This window comes from Salvelinus alpinus, chromosome 27 (genome assembly GCF_045679555.1).
Source record: "Salvelinus alpinus chromosome 27, SLU_Salpinus.1, whole genome shotgun sequence".
In the NCBI taxonomy this organism is placed as follows: Eukaryota; Metazoa; Chordata; class Actinopteri; order Salmoniformes; family Salmonidae; genus Salvelinus; species Salvelinus alpinus.
This window is the reverse complement of record NC_092112.1, coordinates 11,633,908-11,657,190: the sequence shown is the minus strand read 5'-3', so window position 1 is coordinate 11,657,190 and position 23,283 is coordinate 11,633,908. Positions and strand designations below refer to the sequence as shown.

Genomic DNA, 23,283 nt, shown 5'->3' with positions numbered 1-23,283 from the left:
AGCCTGTGTGTGTAAGTGCACAACGTTATTTAGCTTCACGGTCGTTTGTTGTTTTGTATAGTTTGTTAAAGTGTTTCGTGTCGTGTTCATCTTCGTCTTTTAAATAAAAAGAGAAGATGTATTCATATCCAGCTGCGCCTTGGTCCTCATTCTCTCCAGTACACGATCGTGACAGAATTACCCACCATCGGACCAAGCAGCGGAAAACAAAGCAACAGCAGCAATGTCAAGACTCCTGGACGTGGGAGGAAATTCTAGACGGGAGAGGACCCTGGTCACAGCCAGGGGAATATCACTGCCCCAAGGCAGAGATGGAGGCAGCACGGCGACACGGGAGGAAGCCCAAGAGACAGCACAAAAAAAAATTTGGAGGGGGGCACTTGGAGCAGTCGGCGAAGTTGAGGGGTGAGTCTGAGAGGGTCGAGGAGTTATTGGACAGATTGGAGGAGAGTGAACGAAGGGGAGATTATGAGACATTCGAAGAGTTGTTGACGAAATTGGAGGAGAGTGAAGAGAGAGAGCTGTTGGTTTGGCAGAGTATGCAATGCATTCTCCCTGAGGAGCGTATTAGCTGTCCGATGCCACCTGTGTCAGTTCCTCGTACTCAGCCTGAAACTTGTGTTAAAGTTCCGGAAGATTTGATGCCGGCTATACACACCAGGTCTCCAGTACACCTTCACAACCCGGTGTGTCCTGTTCCTACTTTTTGCACTCATCCTGAGATGCATGTCCCCAGCCCTGTACCACTAGTTCCGGCACCAAGCACTAGGCCTAATGTGCGTCTCCAGGGTCCAGTATGCCCTGTTCCTTCTCCCCGCACTAGCCCTGAGATGCGTCGCCCCAGCCCGGTACCACCAGTTCCGGCACCACGCACCAGGCCTACAGTGCGCCTCAGCCGGCCAGAGCTGCCCGTCTGCCAAGCGCCATCTGAGCCATCCGTCTCCCCAGCGCCATCTGAGCCATCCGTCTCCCCAGCGCCATCTGAGCCATCCGTCTCCCCAGCGCCATCTGAGCCATCCGTCTGCCCCGAGCCATTAGAGCCGCCCGTCTGCCCCGAGCCGTCAGAGCCGATAGTCAGTCAGGAGCCGCTAGAGCCATTCGTCAGACAGGATCTGCCAGAGCCGCCAACCAGACAGGATCTGCCAGAGCCGCCAACCAGACAGGATCTGCCAGAGCCGCCAACCAGACAGGATCTGCCAGAGCCGCCAACCAGACAGGATCTGCCAGAGCCGCCAACCAGACAGGATCTGCCAGAGCCGCCAACCAGACAGGATCTGCCAGAGCCGCCAACCAGACAGGATCTGCCAGAGCCGCCAGTGAGCCATGAGCAGCCAGATCCGCCAGTGAGCCATGAGCAGCCAGATCCGCCAGTGAGCCATGAGCAGCCAGATCCGCCAGCCAGCCATGAGCAGCCAGATCCGCCAGCCAGCCATGAGCAGCCAGATCCGCCAGCCAGCCATGAGCAGCCAGATCCGCCAGCCAGCCATGAGCAGCCAGATCCGTCAGCCAGCCATGAGCAGCCAGATCCGTCAGCCAGCCATGAGCAGCCAGATCCGTCAGCCAGCCAGGATCAGCCAGAGCCGGTCAGCCAGGATCAGTCCTTCAGTCCGGAGCTGCAGTACCTCAGTCCGGAGCTGCCCCTTATCCTGGTGCTGCTCCTTATTCTGGTGCTGTCCCTTATCCTGATGCTGCCCCTTAGTCCGGTACAGCCCCTTAGTCAGGTGCTGCCCCTTTGTCCGGTGCTGCCCCTTTGTCCGGTGCTGCCCCTTTGTCCGGTGCTGCCCCTGAATCCAGTGGGGTTAAGTTGGAGGGTGGACATTTGGAGGAGGCTACGAAAGCGGGTAGTGACTATGGTGGGGTGGGGACCACGACCAGTACCAGAGCCGCCACCATGGACAGACGCCCACCCAAACCCTCCCATAGACTTTATGCTGGTGCGTCCGGAGTTCGCACCTTAAGGGGGGGGTTATGTCACACCCTGGCCTTAGTTATCTTTGTTTTCATTAGATTTTAGTTAGGTCAGGGTGTGACATGGGGTTAGGTTTGTGTTTTTGTATTGTCTTGGGTGGTTTGTAGTGTCTAGGGGGATTTGTTTAGAGTAGTTGGGTTTATGTTTAGTATAGTAGTCTAGCTGTGTCTATGTTGAGTGTAGGTATTCTAGGAAAGTCTATGGTTGCCTGAATTGGGTCTCAATTAGAGACAGCTGGTTATGGTTGTCTCTGATTGGGAGCCATATTTAAGGTAACCATAGGCTTTAGCTTTTTGTGGGTAATTGTCTATGTAGAACGTTTGTAGCCTGTGTGTGTAAGTGCACAACGTTATTTAGCTTCACGGTCGTTTGTTGTTTTGTATAGTTTGTTAAAGTGTTTCGTGTCGTGTTCATCTTCGTCTTTTAAATAAAAAGAGAAGATGTATTCATATCCAGCTGCGCCTTGGTCCTCATTCTCTCCAGTACACGATCGTGACAATACGTACCACGCTGCGCATTGGTCCTCCGATCCTTCCACCGACGAAAGACATTACACTTTGGGATCCAGAGATGTCCTTGGTATGTCCAGAGATGTCTTTGGGATCCGGAGATGTCCTTGGGGTGTCCTTGGGATGTCCTTGGTATGTCCAGGGATGACCTTGGGATGTCCAGGGATGACCTTGGGATGTCCAGGGATGACCTTGGGATGTCCAGAGATGTCCTTGGTATCCAGAGACACAACTAAATAACATATTCTCATCCTTATTATACAGGGAGCTCCAACAGCATTGGGACAGCGACACATTTGTTGTTATTTTTGGCTCTGTACTCCAAAACGTTGGATTTGAAATGATACAATGACTATGAGGTTAAAGGCCAGACTGTCAGCTTTAATTTGAAGAGGTTTTCATGCATATCGGGTGAACCGTTTGAAACTGGGACCAAAAGGTGGGCAACGTGCTTCATTATTGGCTACGGGGATATTAATATGCCTGAGGGGTGGGTGTGTGGGTGGGTGGGTGTGTGTTATGAAATTACAGCACTTTTATTTAGGGGACCAAAAGTATTGGGATAAATACACTTATACTGTGTGTGTATTAAAGTAGGAAAAAGTGTAGTATTTGGTGCCATACTGTCACGCCCTGGCCTTAGTATTCTTTGTTTTCTTTATTATTTTAGTTAGGTCAGGGTGTGACATGGGGTATGTTTGTGTTTTGGGTGTTTATTATGGTAAAGGGGGTGTTGGTTTTAGTGTATGGGTTTGTGTTGAGTGTATGTGTCTAGGATTGTCTATGGTTGAGTGTAGGTGTTTAGGAAAGTCTATGGTTACCTGATTTGGTTATCAATCAGAGACAGCTGGTTATTGTTGTCTCTGATTGGGAGCCATATTTAAGGTAGCCATAGGCTTTAGGTGTTTGTGGGTAATTGTCTATGTTGAACGTAAGTAGTTTGTGTGTGCACTTGCGTTTGTAGCTTCACGGTCGTTTGTTGTTTTTGTATAGTTTGTATAAGTGTTTCGTTTCATGTTCATCTTCGTCATCAAAATAAAAAGAAGATGTATTCATATCCCGCTGCGCCTTGGTCCGTCTCTCCACACGATCGTGACAGAATTACCCACCTACGGATCAAGCAGCGTGATCAGCGGCAACAGGAGCAACGCAAGGAGGAATGGCAATGGGAGCGTAATCTGGACTACACTACGTGGGAGGAGATTGACAGGTGGGCGATCGACCCAGGGCGAATGCCGGAGCCCGCCTGGGATTCTCTGGCGCAGTGCGAGGAGGGATACCGGCGAATGGAGGCAGCTAAACGACGCGGTAGGAAGCCTGTGAGTCAGCCCAAAATTTCTTGGGGGGGGGCTTAAAGGGAGTGTGGCGAAGTCAGGTAGGAGACCTGCGCATACTCCCTGTACTTACCGTGGAGAGCGAGAGTACGGGCAGACACCGTGTTACGCAGTAGAGCGCACGGTGTCTCCTGTATGTGTGCATAGCCCAGTGCGGGTTATTCCACCTCCCCGCACTGGTAGGGCTAGATTGAGCATTGAGCCAAGTGCCATGAAGCCGGCTCTACCTATCTGGCCACCAGTGCGTCTCCTCGGGCCGGCTTACATGGCACCAGCCTTACGCATGGTGTCCCCGGTTCGCCTACATAGCCCGGTGCGGGTTATTCCACCTCCCCGCGCTGGTCGGGCGACGGGGAGCATTCAACCAGGTAAGGTTGGGCAGGCTCGGTGCTCAAGGGAGCCAGTACGCCTGCACGGTCCGGTATTTCCGGCGCCACCTCCCCGCCCCAGTCCAGTTCCACCAGTGCCTACACCACGCACCAGGCTTCCAGTGTGTCTCCAGAGCCATGTTCCTCCTCCACGCACTCGTCCAATGGTGCGTGTCTCCAGCCCATTACCACCAGTGCCTACGCCACGCACCAAGCCTCCTGTGCGTCTCCAGAGTCCTGTGCATCCTGTTGCTGCTCCCCGCACTAGCCTTGAAGTGCGTGTCCCCAGCCCGGTACCACCAGTGCCGGCACCACGCACTAGGCCTAATGTGCGTATCCAGGGTCCAGTATGCCCTGTTCCTGCTCCCCGCACTAGCCTTGAAGTGCGTGTCCCCAGCCCGGTACCACCAGTGCTGGCACCACGCACTAGGCCTAATGTGCGTATCCAGGGTCCAGTATGCCCTGTTCCTTCTCCCCGCACTAGCCTGAAGGTGCGTGTCCTTAGCCCGGTGCCTCCAGTTCCGGCACCACGCACCAGGTCTACAGTGCGCCTTATCCGGCCAGAGCCATCCGTCTCTCCAGCGCCATCTGAGCCATCCGTCTCTCCAGCGCCATCTGAGCCATCCGTCTCCCCAGCGCCATCTGAGCCATCCGTCTCCCCAGCGCCATCTGAGCCATCCGTCTCCCCAGCGCCATCTGAGCCATCCGTCTCCCCAGCGCCATCTGAGCCATCCGTCTCCCCAGCGCCATCTGAGCCATCCGTCTGCCCAGTGCCGTTAGAGCCGCCCGTCTGTCCCGAGCCGTCAGAGCCGATCGTCAGTCAGGAGCCGCTAGAGCCATTCGTCAGTCAGGATCTGCCAGAGCCGCCAACCAGACAGGATCTGCCAGAGCCGCCAACCAGACAGGATCTTCCAGAGCCGCCAACCAGACAGGATCTGCCAGAGCCGCCAACCAGACAGGATCTGCCAGAGCCGCCAACCAGACAGGATCTGCCAGAGCCGCCAACCAGACAGGATCTGCCAGAGCCGCCAACCAGACAGGATCTGCCAGAGCTGCCAGCCAGCCATGAGCGTCCAGAGTCGCCAGCCAGCCATGAGCGTCCAGAGCCGTCAGCCAGCCATGAGCGTCCAGAGCCGTCAGCCAGCCATGAGCGTCCAGAGCCGTCAGCCGGCCATGAGCAGCCAGATCCGTCAGCCGGCCATGAGCAGCCAGATCCGTCAGCCGGCCATGAGCAGCCAGATCCGTCAGCCGGCCATGAGCAGCCAGATCCGTCAGCCGGCCATGAGCAGCCAGATCCGTCAGCCGGCCATGAGCAGCCAGATCCGTCAGCCAGCCATGAGCCGTACAGCCAGGATCCGCCAGAGCCGTCCAGCCAGGATCCGTTCCTCAGTACGGAGCTGCCCCTTAGCCTGGTACTGCCCCTTATCCTGGTGCTGTCCCTTATCCTGGTGCTGTCCCTTATCCTGGTGCTGCCCCTTATCCTGGTGCTGCCCCTTATCCTGGTGCTGTCCCTTATCCCGGTACTGCCCCTTAGTCCGGTGCTGCCCCTTAGTCCGGTGCTGCCTCTTAGTCCGGTGCTGCCCCTTATTCCAGTGGGTTTAAGAAAGCGGGTAGTGACTATGGTGGGGTGGGGACCACGACCAGTGCCGGAGCCGCCGCCGTGGACGGACGCCCACCCAGACCCTCCCCTAGACTATGTGCTGGTGCGCCCGGAGTTCGCACCTTAAGGGGGGGGGTTATGTCACGCCCTGGCCTTAGTATTCTTTGTTTTCTTTATTATTTTAGTTAGGTCAGGGTGTGACATGGGGTATGTTTGTGTTTTGGGTGTTTATTATGGTAAAGGGGGTGTTGGTTTTAGTGTATGGGTTTGTGTTGAGTGTATGTGTCTAGGATTGTCTATGGTTGAGTGTAGGTGTTTAGGAAAGTCTATGGTTACCTGATTTGGTTATCAATCAGAGACAGCTGGTTATTGTTGTCTCTGATTGGGAGCCATATTTAAGGTAGCCATAGGCTTTAGGTGTTTGTGGGTAATTGTCTATGTCTAAACGTTAGTAGTTTGTGTCTGCACTTGCGTTTGTAGCTTCACGGTCGTTTGTTGTTTTTGTATAGTTTGTATAAGTGTTTCGTTTCATGTTCATCTTCGTCATCAAAATAAAAAGAAGATGTATTCATATCCCGCTGCGCCTTGGTCCGTCTCTCCACACGATCGTGACACATATTGTAACGGCTGTCGTCTTCCTCCTCGTCTGAGGAGGAGAAGTTTGAAGGAGAGGAGGACCAATGCGCAGCGTGGTACGTGTTCATGTTTATTAGAATACTTTTTCAAGAATGAACAAAACAATAAACTGACGAAAACCAACGAAGCTACAGTCCCGAACTAGTGAACACAGACAAAACAGGAACACACGAACAGGAACAATCACCCACCAAAACCCAACAGAAAACAGGCTACCTAAATATGGTTCCCAATCAGGGACAACGATTGACAGCTGCCTCTGATTGAGAACCATATCAGGCCAAACACAGAAAACCAACACAGAAATAGAAAACAGAATATACCCACACCAACTCACGCCCTGACCACACTAAAACAAAGAAAATACAAAAGAATTATGGTCAGAACGTGACACATATTCCTAATACATAATGACTTCATCAAGTTTGTGACTCTACACATTTGCTGTTTGATTAGGTTGTGTTTAAGATTATTTTGTGACCAATAAAATTGAATGGTGAATAATGTATTGTGTCATTTTGGAGTCACTTTTATTGTAAATAAGAATAGAATATGTTTCTAAACACTACTACATGAATGTGGATGCTACACGTGATTACAGATAACCCTAAATGAATCGTGAATAATGATGAGTGAGAAAGTTACAGACGCACAAACCCCCAAGATGGGAGGAGTATGATAGTTGTGAGTCTGTAACTTTCAATACAGTATTTTTATTTGCATTTTTTATTTCCCCTTTATTTAACCAGGTAGGTTAGTTGAGAAAAAGTTCTCATTTACAACTGCGACCTGGCCAAGATAAAGCAAAGCAGTGCGACACAAACAACAATAACAGAGTTGAACATGGAATAAACAAAACATACAGTCAATAATACAGTAGGAAAAAAGTCTATATACAGTGTGTGCAAATGGCGTGAGGAGGTAAGGCAATAAATAGGCCATAGTAGTGAAATAATTACAATTTAGCAGATTAACACTGGAGTGATCGATGAGCAGATGACGTAGAGCAAAGTACGCCCTGATGAGGGCTGCGGCAGCTGAGACCTTGTCTGTGTATTGTGATGCAGGTTCAGCTGAGACCTTGTCTGTGTATTGTGATGCAGGTTCAGCTGAGACCTTGTCTGTGTATTGTGATGCAGGTTCAGCTGAGACCTTGTCTGTGTATTGTGATGCAGGTTCAGCTGAGACCTTGTCTGTGTATTGTGATGCAGGTTCACCTGAGACCTTGTCTGTGTATTGTGATGCAGGTTCAGCTGAGACCTTGTCTGTGTATTGTGATGCAGGTTCAGCTGAGACCTTGTCTGTGTATTGTGATGCAGGTTCAGCTGAGACCTTGTCTGTGTATTGTGATGCAGGTTCACCTGAGACCTTGTCTGTGTATTGTGATGCAGGTTCAGCTGAGACCTTGTCTGTGTATTGTGATGCAGGTTCAGCTGAGACCTTGTCTGTGTATTGTGATGCAGGTTCAGCTGAGACCTTGTCTGTGTATTGTGATGCAGGTTCAGCTGAGACCTTGTCTGTGTATTGTGATGCAGGTTCACCTGAGACCTTGTCTGTGTATTGTGATGCAGGTTCAGCTGAGACCTTGTCTGTGTATTGTGATGCAGGTTCAGCTGAGACCTTGTCTGTGTATTGTGATGCAGGTTCAGCTGAGACCTTGTCTGTGTATTGTGATGCAGGTTCAGCTGAGACCTTGTCTGTGTATTGTGATGCAGGTTCAGCTGAGACCTTGTCTGTGTATTGTGATGCAGGTTCAGCTGAGACCTTGTCTGTGTATTGTGATGCAGGTTCAGCTGAGACCTTGTCTGTGTATTGTGATGCAGGTTCAGCTGAGACCTTGTCTGTGTATTGTGATGCAGGTTCAGCTGAGACCTTGTCTGTGTATTGTGATGCAGGTTCAGCTGAGACCTTGTCTGTGTATTGTGATGCAGGTTCAGCTGAGACCTTGTCTGTGTATTGTGATGCAGGTTCACCTGAGACCTTGTCTGTGTATTGTGATGCAGGTTCAGCTGAGACCTTGTCTGTGTATTGTGATGCAGGTTCAGCTGAGACCTTGTCTGTGTATTGTGATGCAGGTTCAGCTGAGACCTTGTCTGTGTATTGTGATGCAGGTTCAGCTGAGACCTTGTCTGTGTATTGTGATGCAGGTTCAGCTGAGACCTTGTCTGTGTATTGTGATGCAGGTTCAGCTGAGACCTTGTCTGTGTATTGTGATGCAGGTTCAGCTGAGACCTTGTCTGTGTATTGTGATGCAGGTTCAGCTGAGACCTTGTCTGTGTATTGTGATGCAGGTTCAGCTGAGACCTTGTCTGTGTATTGTGATGCAGGTTCAGCTGAGACCTTGTCTGTGTATTGTGATGCAGGTTCAGCTGAGACCTTGTCTGTGTATTGTGATGCAGGTTCAGCTGAGACCTTGTCTGTGTATTGTGATGCAGGTTCAGCTGAGACCTTGTCTTTGTATTGTGATGCAGGTTCAGCTGAGACCTTGTCTGTGTATTGTGATGCAGGTTCAGCTGAGACCTTGTCTGTGTATTGTGATGCAGGTTCACCTGAGACCTTGTCTGTGTATTGTGATGCAGGTTCAGCTGAGACCTTGTCTGTGTATTGTGATGCAGGTTCAGCTGAGACCTTGTCTGTGTATTGTGATGCAGGTTCAGCTGAGACCTTGTCTGTGTATTGTCATGCAGGTTCAGCTGAGACCTTGTCTGTGTATTGTCATGCAGGTTCACCTGAGACCTTGTCTGTGTATTGTGATGCAGGTTCAGCTGAGACCTTGTCTGTGTATTGTGATGCAGGTTCATTGATCACAACACGTAATAGCAGCATATACAACGCCGTGAAAAAGTCCTTTCTAATTTTCTCTATTTTTGCATATTTTTTTGATACTAAATGTTTTCAGATCTTCAACCAAAAACTAATATTAGATAAAGAGAACCTGAGTGAACAAATAACACAACATTCCAACCTGTGTGAAAAAGTAATTGCCCCGTTACACTCAATAACTGGTTGTGCCAAACTTTAGCTGCTATGACTCTAACCAAACACTTCCTGTAGTTGTTGATCAGTCTCTCACATCACTGTGGAGGAATTCTGGCCCACTCTTCCATGTGCAGAACTACTGTAACTCAGCGACATTTGTGGGTTTTCAAGCATGAACTGCTCGTTTCAAGTCCTGCCGCGACATCTCGATAGGCCATTCCAAAACCCTCAAATGTGTATGCCTTTCTTAATTTCGTTCTTAATTTAATTTATTTCTTTATTCCCTGAACGATGTCTCTCACAGCAGCCTGTCTGATGGTCGAGATAATTTGTGCTGTTTGTGTGATGATTGTGTGTGTGTGTGTGTGTGTGTGTGTGTGTGTGTGTGTGTGTGTGTGTGTGTGTGTGTGTGTGTGTGTGTGTGTGTGTGTGTGTGTGTGTGTGTGTGTGCGTGCGTGCGTGCGTGCGCGCGCGTGCGTGCGTGTGTGTGTGATGAGTAGTGAAGTGTGTGTTTGTGCGTGCGTGCGTGCGTGCGTGCGTGCGTGCGTGCGTGCGTGTGTGTGTGTGTGTGTGTGTGATGAGTCGTGAAGTGCTGATAACAGCCTGAGTCTGGGGTCAGCGTAATGACTCTCTGATTGGTTGTTTGAAGTGGTAATCAGCTCATCAGTATCTGAGTGTTAAATGTCAAGTAGCCTACTACAGCCTGGCTGGCATACTAATAATTCCACAAGCACAACTTTGTTAAATGGTCATGTATATAGCCTGTGTTGTGTATTACAGTAAAGCACTCTACCATGATGTTGATGGTCAGAGTTTGATGGTCAGAGTTTGATGGTCAGAGTTTGATGGTCAGAGTTTGATGGTCAGAGTTTGATGGTCAGAGTTTGATGGTCAGAGTTTGATGGTCAGAGTTTGATGGTCAGAGTTTGATGGACAGAGTTTGATGGTCAGAGTTTGATGGTCAGAGTTTGATGGACAGAGTTTGGACAGTGTGCTTGATGGTCATTTCCAAGTGGCTCTATATCTTTCACTATCATTCACTATTCATGTATGGGATGACGGTTGAAACAGAGAATAAACACACTACAATTCATGCTTGACTTTTTCCTTTTCCTATTAACCTTGTGTATCACCGTTTCAGAGTTACTGTGTTCGTCATTGATGGGTCGTGTCATGAATATAGCACAAAATGATTACCACACCACCCTCTGTGGAAACTGGGATTCTATCCTTCAGAGAGAGAGAGAGAGACAGAGAGACAGAGAGAGAGAGAGAGAGAGAGAGAGAGAGAGAGAGAGAGAGAGAGAGAGAGAGAGAGAGAGAGAGAGAGAGAGAGAGAGAGAGAGAGAGAGAGAGAGAGAGAGAGAGAGAGAGAGAGAGAGAGAGAGAGAGAGAGAGAGAGAGGCAGAGAGGCAGAGAGAGAGAGAGAGAGGCAGAGAGGCAGAGAGAGAGAGAGGTTTACTGACGGTTTACTGTTTACAGTAGGGATGATAGGGGTTACATTTCAACCTGCTAGTACAGTAGATACGGCTGACAGGTTGGCTTGTTTTGTGGCTTCTTTAGTTTTTTCTTTAGTTAATTGGCAAATTCCTTTCCGATCCCCCAAAAAGGGGTAAAATACCACCAGCCTCCCCTCTCAAAAAGAAACAAACTAGCCTCATATTCCCATTGTCACATAACTCAATTAGAACATCACAGCATCTGTTGGTTCAATGTCTCTCTGTGTATGAGAAAGTGACATTAGGTGACATCAGTGCCAAGCCAAGTCATAACAGTGCCTTGGGGCATAACTGTAACAGTGTATTTGAATGACCAGGAAGTGGATGGGTAATAGGTATTAGCCAATCGTCTGAAGACATTGCTAGATATACAGTGGGGAGAACAAGTATTTGATACACTGACAATTTTGCAGGTTTTCCTACTTACAAAGCATGTAGAGGTCTGTAATTTTTATCATAGGTACACTTCAACTGTGAGAGAAGGAATCTAAAACAAAAATCCAGAAAATCACATTGTATGATTTTTAAGTAATTAATTTGCATTTTATTGCATGACATAAGTATTTGATACATCAGAAAAGCAGAACTGAATATTTGGTACAGAAACCTTAGTTTGCAATTACAGAGATCATACGTTTCCTGTAGTTCTTGACCAGGTTTGCACACACTGCAGCAGGGATTTTGGCCCACTCCTCCATACAGACCTTCTCCAGATCCTTCAGGTTTCGGGGCTGTCGCTGGGCAATACGGACTTTCGGCTCCCTCCAAAGATTTTCTATTGGGTTCAGGTCTGGAGACTGGCTAGGCCACTCCAGGACCTTGAGATGCTTCTTACGGAGCCACTCCTTAGTTGCCCTGGCTGTGTGTTTCGGGTCGTTGTCATGCTGGAAGACCCAGCCACGACCCATCTTCAATGCTCTTACTGAGGGAAGGAGGTTGTTGGTCAAGATCTCGCGATACATGGCCCCATCCATCCTCCCCTCAATACAGGGCAGTCGTCCTGTCCCCTTTGCAGAAAAGCATCCCCAAAGAATGATGTTTCCACCTCCATGCTTCACGGTTGGGATGGTGTTCTTGGGGTTGTACTCATCCTTCTATTCCTCCAAACACGGCGAGTGGAGTTTAGAGCAAAAAGCTCTATTTTTGTCTCATCAGACCACATGACCTTCTCCCATTCCTCCTCTGGATCATCCAGATGGTCATTGGCAAACTTCAGACGGGCCTGGACATGCGCTGGCTTGAGCAGGGGGGCCTTGCGTGCGCTGCAGGATTTTAATCCATGACGGCGTAGTGTGTTACTAATGGTTTTCTTTGAGACTGTGGTCCCAGCTCTCTTCAGGTCATTGACCAGGTCCTGCCGTGTAGTTCTGGGCTGATCCCTCACATTCCTCATGATCATTGATGCCCCACGAGGTGAGATCTTGCATGGAGCCCCAGACCGAGGGTGATTGACCGTCATCTTGAACTTCTTCCATTTTCTAATAATTGTGCCAACAGTTGTTGCCTTCTCACCAAGCTGCTTGGCTATTGTCCTGTAGCCCATCCCAGCCTTGTACAGGTCTACAATTTATCCCTGATGTCCTTACACAGCTCTCTGGTCTTGGCCATTGTGGAGAGGTTGGAGTCTGTTTGATTGAGTGTGTGGACAGGTGTCTTTTATACAGGTAACGAGTTCAAACAGGTGCAGTTAATACAGGTAATGAGTAGAGAACAGGAGGGCTTCTTAAAGAAAAACTAACAGGTCTGTGAGAGCCGGAATTCTTACTGGTTGGTAGGTGATCAAATACTTATGTCATGCAATAAAATGCAAATTAATTACTTAAAAATCATACAATGTGATTTTCTGGATTTTTGTTTTAGATTCCGTCTCTCACAGTTGAAGTGTACCTATGATAAAAATGACAGACCTCTACATGCTTTGTAAGTAGGAAAACCTGCAAAATCGGCAGTGTATCAAATACTTGTTCTCCCCACTGTACCTCTTGTTACACCTGTTGTCTAGCAGGTCCCTGGCAGACGATGACTGGAGTGAAACTGGAGTATCACAAGCACACATGTACGTACATGCACACACACACACACATGCGCTGGCAAGCACACGAGTGAAACTGGCGCATGGCCAGAGGAGTTGCTTGGGGCGAGGATCCCTGGGAAAAAGAAAGAGGGGGGTGAGTAGTGAGAGGGGTGGCCCTCCTTGTGGGAGAGGAGAAGAACAAAGGGATGACTAACTGTGTGAGAGAGAGAAAGAGAGACGGAGAGGAGAGAGAGTGAGAGAGAGAGAGAGAGAGAGAGAGAGAAAGAGAGAGAGAGAGAAAGGGAGAGAGAGAGAGAGAGAGAAAGGGAGAGAGAGAGAGAGAGAGAGAGAGAGAGCTCATGGGAACCTAAAACCTGTTCGACTTGGCCTTGATTGCTCAATGCCAGTGTGTGTGGGAATCCCTTTGTATGTGTGTGTGAGAATAATGGTGTCATGGCTGTCAATATTAAACTACATGATTATTGTTATTATTAGTGGCCATATCTTCTTGGTAAAACTGTTAATGTATGTTAGGATAATGTTGCATGTGTGTATAGTTGAGCCTTTGTGGAAGTGCGCCATGTATTAGCTGGGCCTTGCAGGTGTGGTCCACTCTCTCATGGCCTCTGTGAGTCAGGGTGAAGAACCTTTAGAGGGGTTAAGAACCTTTAGAGGGGTTAAGAACCTTTAGAGGGGTTAAGAACCTTTAGAGGGGTTAAGAACCTTTAGAGGTGTCACGTTCTGACCTTAGAATCATTACGAGAAGGGTTAAGAACTCCCTCTGACCTGCCCTCGCTCTCTGTAGCCTACATCTCCAGGTGTTTATAATGGGCATGTCAAACAGCGTTTTCTATTTTCAATAAAATACTGTGGGCATTTGCCTTTCTAAAGTAAACATGTTGATATGAACCACAGTGAGAGAATATAATTCCTACATATGTTTGATTCAAACTTGATAAGTCCTACTAGTGGTGGTCTGCTTTAAGGCTGTCTGCTATAAGGCTGTCTGCTATAAGGCTGTCTGCTATAAGGCTTTCTGCTTTAAGGCTGTCTGCTTTAGGGCGGTCTGCTATAAGGCTGTCTGCTATAAGGCTGTCTGCTAAAAGGCTGTCTGCTATAAGGCTGTCTGCTATAAGGCTGTCTGCTATAAGGCTGTCTGCTATAAGGCGGTCTGCTATAAGGCGGTCTGCTATAAGGCTGTCTGCTATAAGGCTGTCTGCTATAAGGCTGTCTGCTATAAGGCTGTCTGCTTTAAGGCTGTCTGCTATAAGGCTGTCTGCTTTAGGGCTGTCTGCTATAAGGCTGTCTGCTTTAAGGCTGTCTGCTTTAAGGCTGTCTGCTATAAGGCTGTCTGCTTTAGGGCTGTCTGCTTTAAGGCTGTCTGCTATAAGGCTGTCTGCTTTAAGGATGTCTGCTTTAAGGCTGTCTGCTTTAAGGCTGTCTCCTTTAAGGCTGTCTGCTTTAAGGCTGTCTCCTTTAAGGCTGTCTGCTTTAGGGCTGTCTGCTTTAAGGTTGTCTGCTTTAAGGCTGTCTGCTTTAAGGCTGTCTGCTTTAGGGCTGTCTGCTATAAGGCTGTCTGCTTTAAGGCTGTCTGCTATAAGGCTGTCTGCTTTAGGGCTGTCTGCTTTAAGGCGGTCTGCTTTAAGGCTGTCTGCTTTAAGGCTGTCTGCTATAAGGCTGTCTGCTTTAAGGCTGTCTGTTTTAGGGCGGTCTGCTTTAGGGCGGTCTGCTTTAGGGCGGTCTGCTTTAAGGCTGTCTGCTTTAAGGCTGTCTGCTTTAAGGCGGTCTGCTTTAAGGCGGTCTGCTTTAGGGCGGTCTGCTTTAGGGCGGTCTGCTTTAGGGCGGTCTGCTTTAAGGCAGTCTGCTTTAAGGCAGTCTGCTTTAAGGCTGTCTGCTTTAGGGCGGTCTGCTTTAAGGCTGTCTGCTTTAAGGCTGTCTGCTTTAAGGCGGTCTGCTTTAGGGTGGTCTGCTTTAAGGCTGTCTGCTTTAAGGCTGTCTGCTTTAGGGCGGTCTGCTTTAAGGCGGTCTGCTTTAAGGCTGTCTGCTTTAAGGCTGTCTGCTTTAGGGCGATCTGCTTTAAGGCTGTCTGCTTTAGGGCGGTCTGCTTTAAGGCTGTCTGCTTTAGGGCAGTCTGCTTTATGGCTGTCTGCTTTAAGGCTGTCTGCTTTAGGGCAGTCTGCTTTATGGCTGTCTGCTTTAAGGCTGTCTGCTTTATGGCGCTCTGCTTTAGGGCGGTCTGCTTTATGGCTGTCTGCTTTAAGGCTGTCTGCTTTATGGCGGTCTGCTTTAGGGTGGTCTGCTGTAAGGCTGTCTGCTTTAAGGCGGTCTGCTTTAGGGCAGTCTGCTTTAGGGCGGTCTGCTTTAAGGCTGTCTGCTTTAAGGCTGTCTGCTTTAGGTGGGTCAGCTTTAGGGCGGTCTGCTTTAGGTGGGTCAGCTTTAGGGCGGTCTGCTTTAAGGCGGTCTGCTTTATGGCGGTCTGCTTTAGGAAAGTCAGGTAGCTCATCTATCTGTCAACAACTGGTTTGATCTCTAGCCTAGGGTCAAGCCCAGTGCAACATGTTTTCAACTGACCTCTGACCTCTCTCGATTGGCTATCTATTGGCTGTGATCTCTCTCTGTTGGGTATCCTCAGGTCATCAGTGGTCAGAGGAAGTGGAAAGGTCTGCTTTTCCCCATTGATAACTTAGCCTGGGTGCCAGTCTGTTTCTGAGTTGGCAAGAGACCAGAAACAGACTGGCACCCAGGCTACAACGATCCTTTAAACAAAACTGTGACACATTTACACCTGTTGTTCAAGATGGATTTTACACAGAGAGACAGTGATGATAGCCAGATTGCAGTGATAATGTATGAGGGGTGGGTGAGTATTATTCTCCTGTTGTATGACTCATCCCAACAGAGCTTGAACCTTACACAAGGTCTGTCACATTAAGATGAATACACACACACACGCACGCACGCACGCACGCACGCACGCACGCACGCACGCACGCACGCACGCACCCAACCACACACACCTAACATTTCACCACCTTACTTCTTTGAGTACAAATGCTTAACTCTCTGGACAGGAAATACACAGCAGTGTTCATGGCCATCCATCCATCCATCCATTAACTCATTCATACATCCATCCCTCCATCCATCCATTAACTCATTCATCCATCCATCCATCCATTAACTCATTCATACATCCCTCCTTCCCTCCCTGCCTCCCCCCTTCCCTCCCTACCTCCCTAACTACCTCCCTCCTTCCCTCCCTCTTAATTGATAAATGAAGTGCCCACATTATCAACACAATCAAATCAGATGACACTACTAAAGTAGTGCATTATATAGGGCATAGGGCCCTGGTCTAAAGTAGTGCATTATATAGGGCATAGGGCCCTGGTCTAAAGTAGTGCATTATATAGGGCATAGGGCCCTGGTCTAAAGTAGTGCATTATATAGGGAATAGGGCCCTGGTCTAAAGTAGTGCATTATATAGGGAATAGGGCCCTGGTCTAAAGTAGTGCATTATATAGGGCATAGGGCCCTGGTCTAAAGTAGTGCATTATATAGGGCATAGGGCCCTGGTCTAAAGTAGTGCATTATATAGGGCATAGGGCCCTGGTCTAAAGTAGTGCATTATATAGGGCATAGGGCTCTGGTCTAAAGTAGTGCATTATATAGGGAATAGGGCCCTGGTCTATAGTAGTGCATTATATAGGGAATAGGGCCCTGGTCTATATTAGTGGACTATATAGGGAATAGGGCCCTGGTCTATAGTAGTGCACTATATAGGGAATAGGGCTCTGGTCTAAAGTAGTGCATTATATAGGGAATAGGGCCATGGTCTATAGTAGTGCATTATATAGGGAATAGGGCCCTGGTCTATAGTAGTGCACTATATAGGGAATAGGGCCCTGGTCTAAAGTAGTGCACTATATAGGGAATAGGGGTCCATTTGGGATGCATGCTTTATTTATTTTGATGTAACTGCACTCGGTCAAATGTTTATCACTATAAACACTGTGAATCTGCTCTTACCCCTGCTTCCCTCCCCCCCTGCCTCTCCTCCTGCTCTCCTCGTCCCTCCCTCCCTCCCTGCCTCCCTCCCTGCTTCCCTCCCTGCTTCCCTCCCTCCCTCCCTGCTTCCCTCCCTCCCTGCTTCCCTCCCTCCCTGCTTCCCTCCCTGCTTCCCTCCCTCCCTGCCTCCCTCCCTGCTTCCCTCCCTCCCTCCCTGCCTCCCTCCCTCCCTGCCTCCCTCCCTCCCTCTCTGCCTCCCTGTAACCTTCCCTCAAGAACCTCTCCCAGCATGACATAGCTGTGCTACAATATCCATTCTCCATGTGGATTCCACCCAGCATTTACCCTCTCACCCCCTTCACTCAGCAGACAGTTCCTGTGGACAGCTATTACCACATCCCAAGGTAATGTGATGGTCCAGCTATACGATATAGGGTACCTGGGGAGTTTCTACAGAATACTCAGGACCCCCGTAGAGAACAATACTAAACGTCAATCAGGCTTAGGTAGTGCTCTTCCTAAACAGGCCTTTACATCCTTACAGTCCTCCGACGTGCTAGACACGGTTACGGAAGTCTCCGGAATCACAAAACGAATCATCAATATACATGTGTTATTTTATTCAAATGAAGCAGCAATACATTTTGACAAAATAACATTATATTGATTTTTCTTCTCCAGAATTTATTTCCATCCCTTCATTCAAACACAGCATGAAAAAACGTAGACGCTAGTGACAGAGGGTTTGGTTGGAGATTTTAGTGACAAAAAATAAAAAAATTCACAAAAAAATAATAAACTTGTTCACAGATCTGTAAAATTGCAGACAGGAAATAGATTTCAAATTTACATTCACTCTTCCACAAGAAGTATAAAAAGCATATAGCCTGGGTACCAACCCTCATCTAGCCTGTGTGCCAACCCTCATCTAGCCTGGGTACCAACACTCATCTAGCCTGTGTGCCAACCCTCATCTAGCCTGGGTACCAACCCTCATATCTATAAACCAGCTAGGACTGACTGCCACCAACCATCGGTCTGGCAATAACATCACTTTACAAAACAACACAGAACCAGACGGGCAAGCTATTTAAAGTGAGCGTTAACATTCAAGCAGGCGCTACTTAGCCTCCTATAATGTACACATTGTATCCTATAGATTGGGCAGGCTGATTCGTCTGAAGATAGACACGATAGTGTGGTCAGCGTCAACTAACAGAGAATCAGAGACAGACAGGAGTGTTTCATTCACTGGAGGGGGGCTGGGCTTTTTTGTTTTACTGGCTGGGGTGTCTAGTGTAAACAAACGAATAAAGAAGCAAATGAGGTCCCAGAGACAGGAGTGTCAATCCCTGGGGTGGCTGGGCTGGGTTTCTGCTGGGGCCTGGGGCAGGGTAAGTCTCCTTACTACTCTACACCTTGTCACAGGCTAGTGTTGATACTGACCGCTCATTACATCAAAGCCTAATACTATAATCAACACATATGCCTGTGAGTCATTCCCAGTTCACACACAGGTAAGATGTTAGCACCTACTTCAGCCTACATATGAATAGGTCTGTGTGGCTGGGCAGCACCTACTGGGCAGCACAGAACACAAAGGAGAAAAGGCTAACAACCATGTTTCTCTCTCTCTCTCTCTCTCTCTCTCTCTCTCTCTCTCTCTCTCTCTCTCTCTCTCTCTCTCTCTCTCTCTCTCTCTCTCTCTCTCTCTCTCTCTCTCTCTCTCTCTCTCTCTCTCTCTCTCTCTCTCTCTCTCTCTCTCTCTCTCTCTCTCAACCCACTCTTGTTCTGACTATTTTAGTCGTTTAGCAGACACTCTTATCCAGAGTATCCCCCCCCCCATACTGGTCCCCCGTGGGAATCGAACCCACAACCCTGGCAGTACATGCGCCACGCTCTACCAACTGAGCTACACGGTACTACCACACAGAGTCGACGCAGTAAAATCTCAGGTTGGAATGGGCACCAATCCAGACCATGCAAATTAGTTCAGAACATTTACATGACGGCCTTGTCCCACTGACAGGATGCTTGTGATGCACATGGTTTTAATATTCTCTCTATTCTTTCGCCTCTTACTTAGTTACCTCAACCATGTAGGCCTACTTGACAGATACTGTACTTTTGGATAGTGACTATCTGTCAACCTGAACAATCAGGCATGCTAATGTGCCCTGGTTTTGTTGTAATCAATGTAAATCACTAATCAAAGCAACTCAATCCACAGAGAAAGAGATAAGGAGAGAGAGAGAGAGAGCCTGCTCAGAGCAGCCCAGACACCCTGTGAGCCTCAGTATCTATACCACCATCTCCAGACCAGGAGAGAACTAACCACTTCTATAGGTCCATAGAGCTCAGTCCATTCCCCACCGCTGGTTTATTCTAAAGTTACATCGTTCTTACAAAGTCTTCATACGTTAATAAATAATAGTCTTTCTGTCCATGACCAATGGGGTCTGTATCTCAGATAAAACAGAAGAACTTCTTCCAGCTGCATTTAGAGAAGGCCTTGCTGCGTCTGTCCGACAGCCGCCTCTTCTTCTCCTTCCTGACCTTGTGTTTGATGGCAGCAAAGATGGCCGCGTCGAACGCCTCTTTTAAGTTCTTCTGCGTCAACGAAGAACACTCGACGTAGTCCACCGCTCTGATCTTATCCGCCATGCTCTGTGCCCGAGTGGTCAGCACCGGTTTGACCCCGCAGTGGTCCAGGTTGATCAGGACGTTGACGTCCAGCAGGAGGTCGGACTGGGTGCCCACGAGGACGATAGGAGCTGAGGGGTTGCAGGCTCGGATCTCGGGGATCCACTTGTTGGTGACATTGCGGAAGGAGGTGGGGTTGACCACACTGAAGCAGAGCAGGAAGACGTCCGTGTGGGAGTAGGAGAGGGAGCGGAAATCATCAAACACCTCCTGGAAATGTCAAGGTAGAGAGAGAGAGACATTGTTACAACACTGCATATATATAATATGACATTTGTAATGTCTTTATTGTTTTGAAACTTCTGTATGTGTAATGTTTACTGTTCATTTTTATTGTTTATTTGACTTTTGTATATTATCTACCTCACTTGCTTTGGCAATGTTAACACATGTTTCCCATGCCAATAAAGCCCCTTGAATTGAATTGAATTGAATTGAATTGAGAGAGAGAGACAGAGAGAGAGAGGGGTCAGGTTAGCTGATTCAGCAGAGTGTGAATACTGTCTGGGGGTCTGAACAACAACAATGGACGCCGTGACAGAGAGAGACGATGACACACACGGTATGACATGTATTGGCCTTTAGAACGTAACACTCGAATTCTACTGCTGCTACATTGTAGACGACTGATCGTTTCCTGTCACTAAATCTGTTTGTCACATTTGTGACTGATTCTACAAAAGCACACGGGGTGTTCCATTCCAACATGTTTCAAACCGTTGTCATTAAAATCGGACCAATGAGATACAAGAATAACCTATTCATTACGGATGATATCATTTTCTTATTAAAAAAAATAGTTTAAAAAAATAGTCTGATATTTTTACCTGTCCAGCTGTGTCCAATAGTTGTATTTTGACTGGGGCTCCTTCTACTTGGACTTGACCTGTTGAGGAAAACAGAAGAATACAATTATTTTATTTTATTAACTCAAGTTTGTACATAGTTTGGGTATTTCCATAAACAATTATAATTTACAGTGCAATAACCTAGTAGCCAACAATACATTCAGTTATTCAATTGTTATAAATTATGCTGATATAAGTTTATAAACTTAGACTACAACGGTTTATATTTTTTATTTTGGGTCATTTAAAAGGTACTCACCAGAAAAGACATCAAAGCCGGTCTGTTTGTATTCCGTGGGGTATCCATTTGTGGTGTAACTGACTATCATGCTAGTCTTGCCCACAGCCCCGTCCCCCACCAGCATACAGCTGATAGCCGCTGGCTCCCTCTCCAACCCGGCCTCTTGGCTCATCAGTCCGCATGAAGAGGGAACGCGGGATTCTTCACAATAATAATCCATTTGAGGTGGCATGTCCAACAACTCAAATTGAAGAATAGTAACTTCCCAGTGCAGAAGTGATCAGTCTTATTTCGATGTGCGATTCTCTAGAACAGTTTTGGTTTCTGTATGTACCTGGACCGGAATGTCTCCTCTATCGTCACTTTGATGGTTTGTGAATGACGGTGTGATGGGACTTGGTTTTGAGGGGACTTTTCCGCTCAGACAGGTTGTGATTTGCATAGCCCCGCCCCCGCTAAACGCAGATCAAGACAGGTGTGAACTGACGCCAAGCTGAGATGAAACAATGACCATCTGACTCCCCAGCCAGCGCATTTGGTTCCTTGGAAATTGTGAGATGGTTGGCAAAGAATATATATTATTTTTTTGTGGCCCCCAACCCCATCAAAGTTGCATATCCCTGATACCGTCTGACAAAGAACGTTGGGTGGTTGGTTGAGCTCTTATATTGCATGCTATTTTGAGATGGGGCTACTTCACAAATATTTGATGTGATCTTTTTTTTGAAAGAATTAAGATAATAATGCAAAGATAAGGAAATTACAATAATAAAGTTGACAGGGAAATCTATTGTGCAATGAATCAAAAGTACAATAAATTATTTGCAGTTGTGTATTTTCAAAACTTACTATTGTTATCCCTTTATTTTTTATTTGTTATAAAAATATATATATATATATATTTGTTAAAAAACGGACAATTGGTATCCTCTTCTTGAAAAACGTTTGGGGAAAATTATTTCACCTTAAACTCCTATTGCTAACAACTAGTTATGTTTTACTTGATAACAGGCGGTTGAGAAGTGAGAAGAGGGTCATAGCAGCAATGCCATATTAGAATGGCAATTTGTATAGCATTTTTACTCATTTCAACAATTTTACAAAAAGTACTTGGGTCATGAAATGTGTTTTAACCAATTTATGTTGTCTAATATAGTGTGTCAAAAATGCTATCATATTTTTAATCCAAATATGTATTAGATAATAAAGAAAAATGACATACCCTAGTCTGAGTCCACCATACCTTTTTTTGTTGTAGTTCATATCAACTACCTGGTTGAGCACAGTTCTACAAAATCCTTTTGCTTTTTAGCCTTTTTTTTTGCATTTTAACTATTTATTTTCATATTCCTATTCTTCACAGTCTCTAGTACCACAAATGGTGCAATATGTATCCCCCACAAACGGAATTCCTGGCTTTAATCCCATATCTTTGGTGACTGATTTGGAGTTTCTTACAGCCCTCTAAATGGGTAAAGTGCCACAACATCTAACTGCAGCAACCTAAAATGTTACAAATAATGTAAATTGATGCAGGAGGGATGGGGGAGTTGACCAATCAAGTACAAATGAATATTTTGCTCATATCCACTTCAAAATCCATTGTCAAAACATGCTCTACCAGCCGGGTGAGAATTGGGTTAAAGGGTTATGAAGTACAATAATGTATTCATTTTTTTTCTTATATGATTTTGTAGTGAATTCAATTTATAATCACCACAAATAGACAGTAGACCTTTTTGAATATTGGACAAAGTGCGCATCCTAGTGTCAGACGTCGGAACTACAAGTGTTCTGAGCACATAATGATATCCGTGGATCACCTGACCCAAAACTGGCCCTCCCTTATTGTGCATTTGTATATTTTCAGGAAGCTTCACCAAATAAGCATGTTTCGATAGTTTTTAAATGGATGAGATTATACAGTTGTCTTTCTTTTTGGGCTACTCTTCTATTCTGAAACATTTCTCACGAGACGCAGGCAACCGAATCTGTTTGGTGCAGATTGTAAAATAGCTAGCTAGCACAGTCATCTCATCGCATGATCTGACATTGTAGAAGTTAGCTATTAGTTAGGTTTTCTCTGCTTTAGACCACCCCTACATTTTGCAATGTCTTCTATCCTGGATGAATACGAGGACTCGCTGAACAGCAGGCAACACAGTAGCCGCCTGTCTGCTGCCAACATCGGCATAACACACTCCGGTACTGGGGAAAGGCTACGGGCCTCTCAATTGGGTTTTGATTATGATAAGGCTAGTTGGGACCATCTATATGGTTGAATCTGTGCACCAAATTACTTTCACCTAGCTAATATAATCATTATCTGTATAATGTTTAGCTAGCTTGATACCGATTTGATCAAATAGGATACGATTATGTTGGCAATGATGATAATGATTGACATACGTGATTCGTCGTAGGGTTCGTGAATGTGAGACTGGAGGAAGAGAAGCCGATATTCAACAAACAGAGGATTGATTTCTCACCCCCAGAGAAGATCAACCACTTTGCTGTCTGCAACAATCAGCTGTGCATGAGTTTAGGAAAGGACACTCTTCTGAGGTAGGGGACT

The 23,283-nt window shown here is 47.0% G+C and overlaps 2 protein-coding genes across 2 annotated transcripts in view; one reads left to right on the top strand and one right to left on the bottom strand.

Moving 5' to 3' along the window:
• Positions 1 to 18,645: 18,645 nt before the first annotated feature.
• On the bottom strand, positions 18,646 to 21,088 carry rhov (ras homolog family member V). The gene is made up of 3 exons (XM_071369380.1): positions 20,727 to 21,088; positions 20,447 to 20,505; positions 18,646 to 19,829 (listed from the first exon to the last, which is right to left on the bottom strand). The coding sequence occupies exons 1-3, from the start codon at positions 20,938 to 20,940 to the stop codon at positions 19,383 to 19,385; spliced, it is 720 nt and encodes a 239-aa protein (XP_071225481.1). The 5' UTR covers positions 20,941 to 21,088; the 3' UTR covers positions 18,646 to 19,382.
• Positions 21,089 to 22,528: 1,440 nt separating this feature from the next.
• The window catches only part of LOC139555962 (vacuolar protein sorting-associated protein 18 homolog), a 25,775-nt gene continuing 25,020 nt past the window's right edge, over positions 22,529 to 23,283 (top strand). Inside the window, exons 1-2 of the mRNA XM_071369382.1 lie at positions 22,529 to 22,913; positions 23,132 to 23,273. Of these exons, the coding sequence (XP_071225483.1) occupies positions 22,820 to 22,913; positions 23,132 to 23,273 (236 nt within the window). The 5' untranslated portion in view covers positions 22,529 to 22,819. The remainder of the gene's footprint in view (positions 22,914 to 23,131; positions 23,274 to 23,283) is intronic.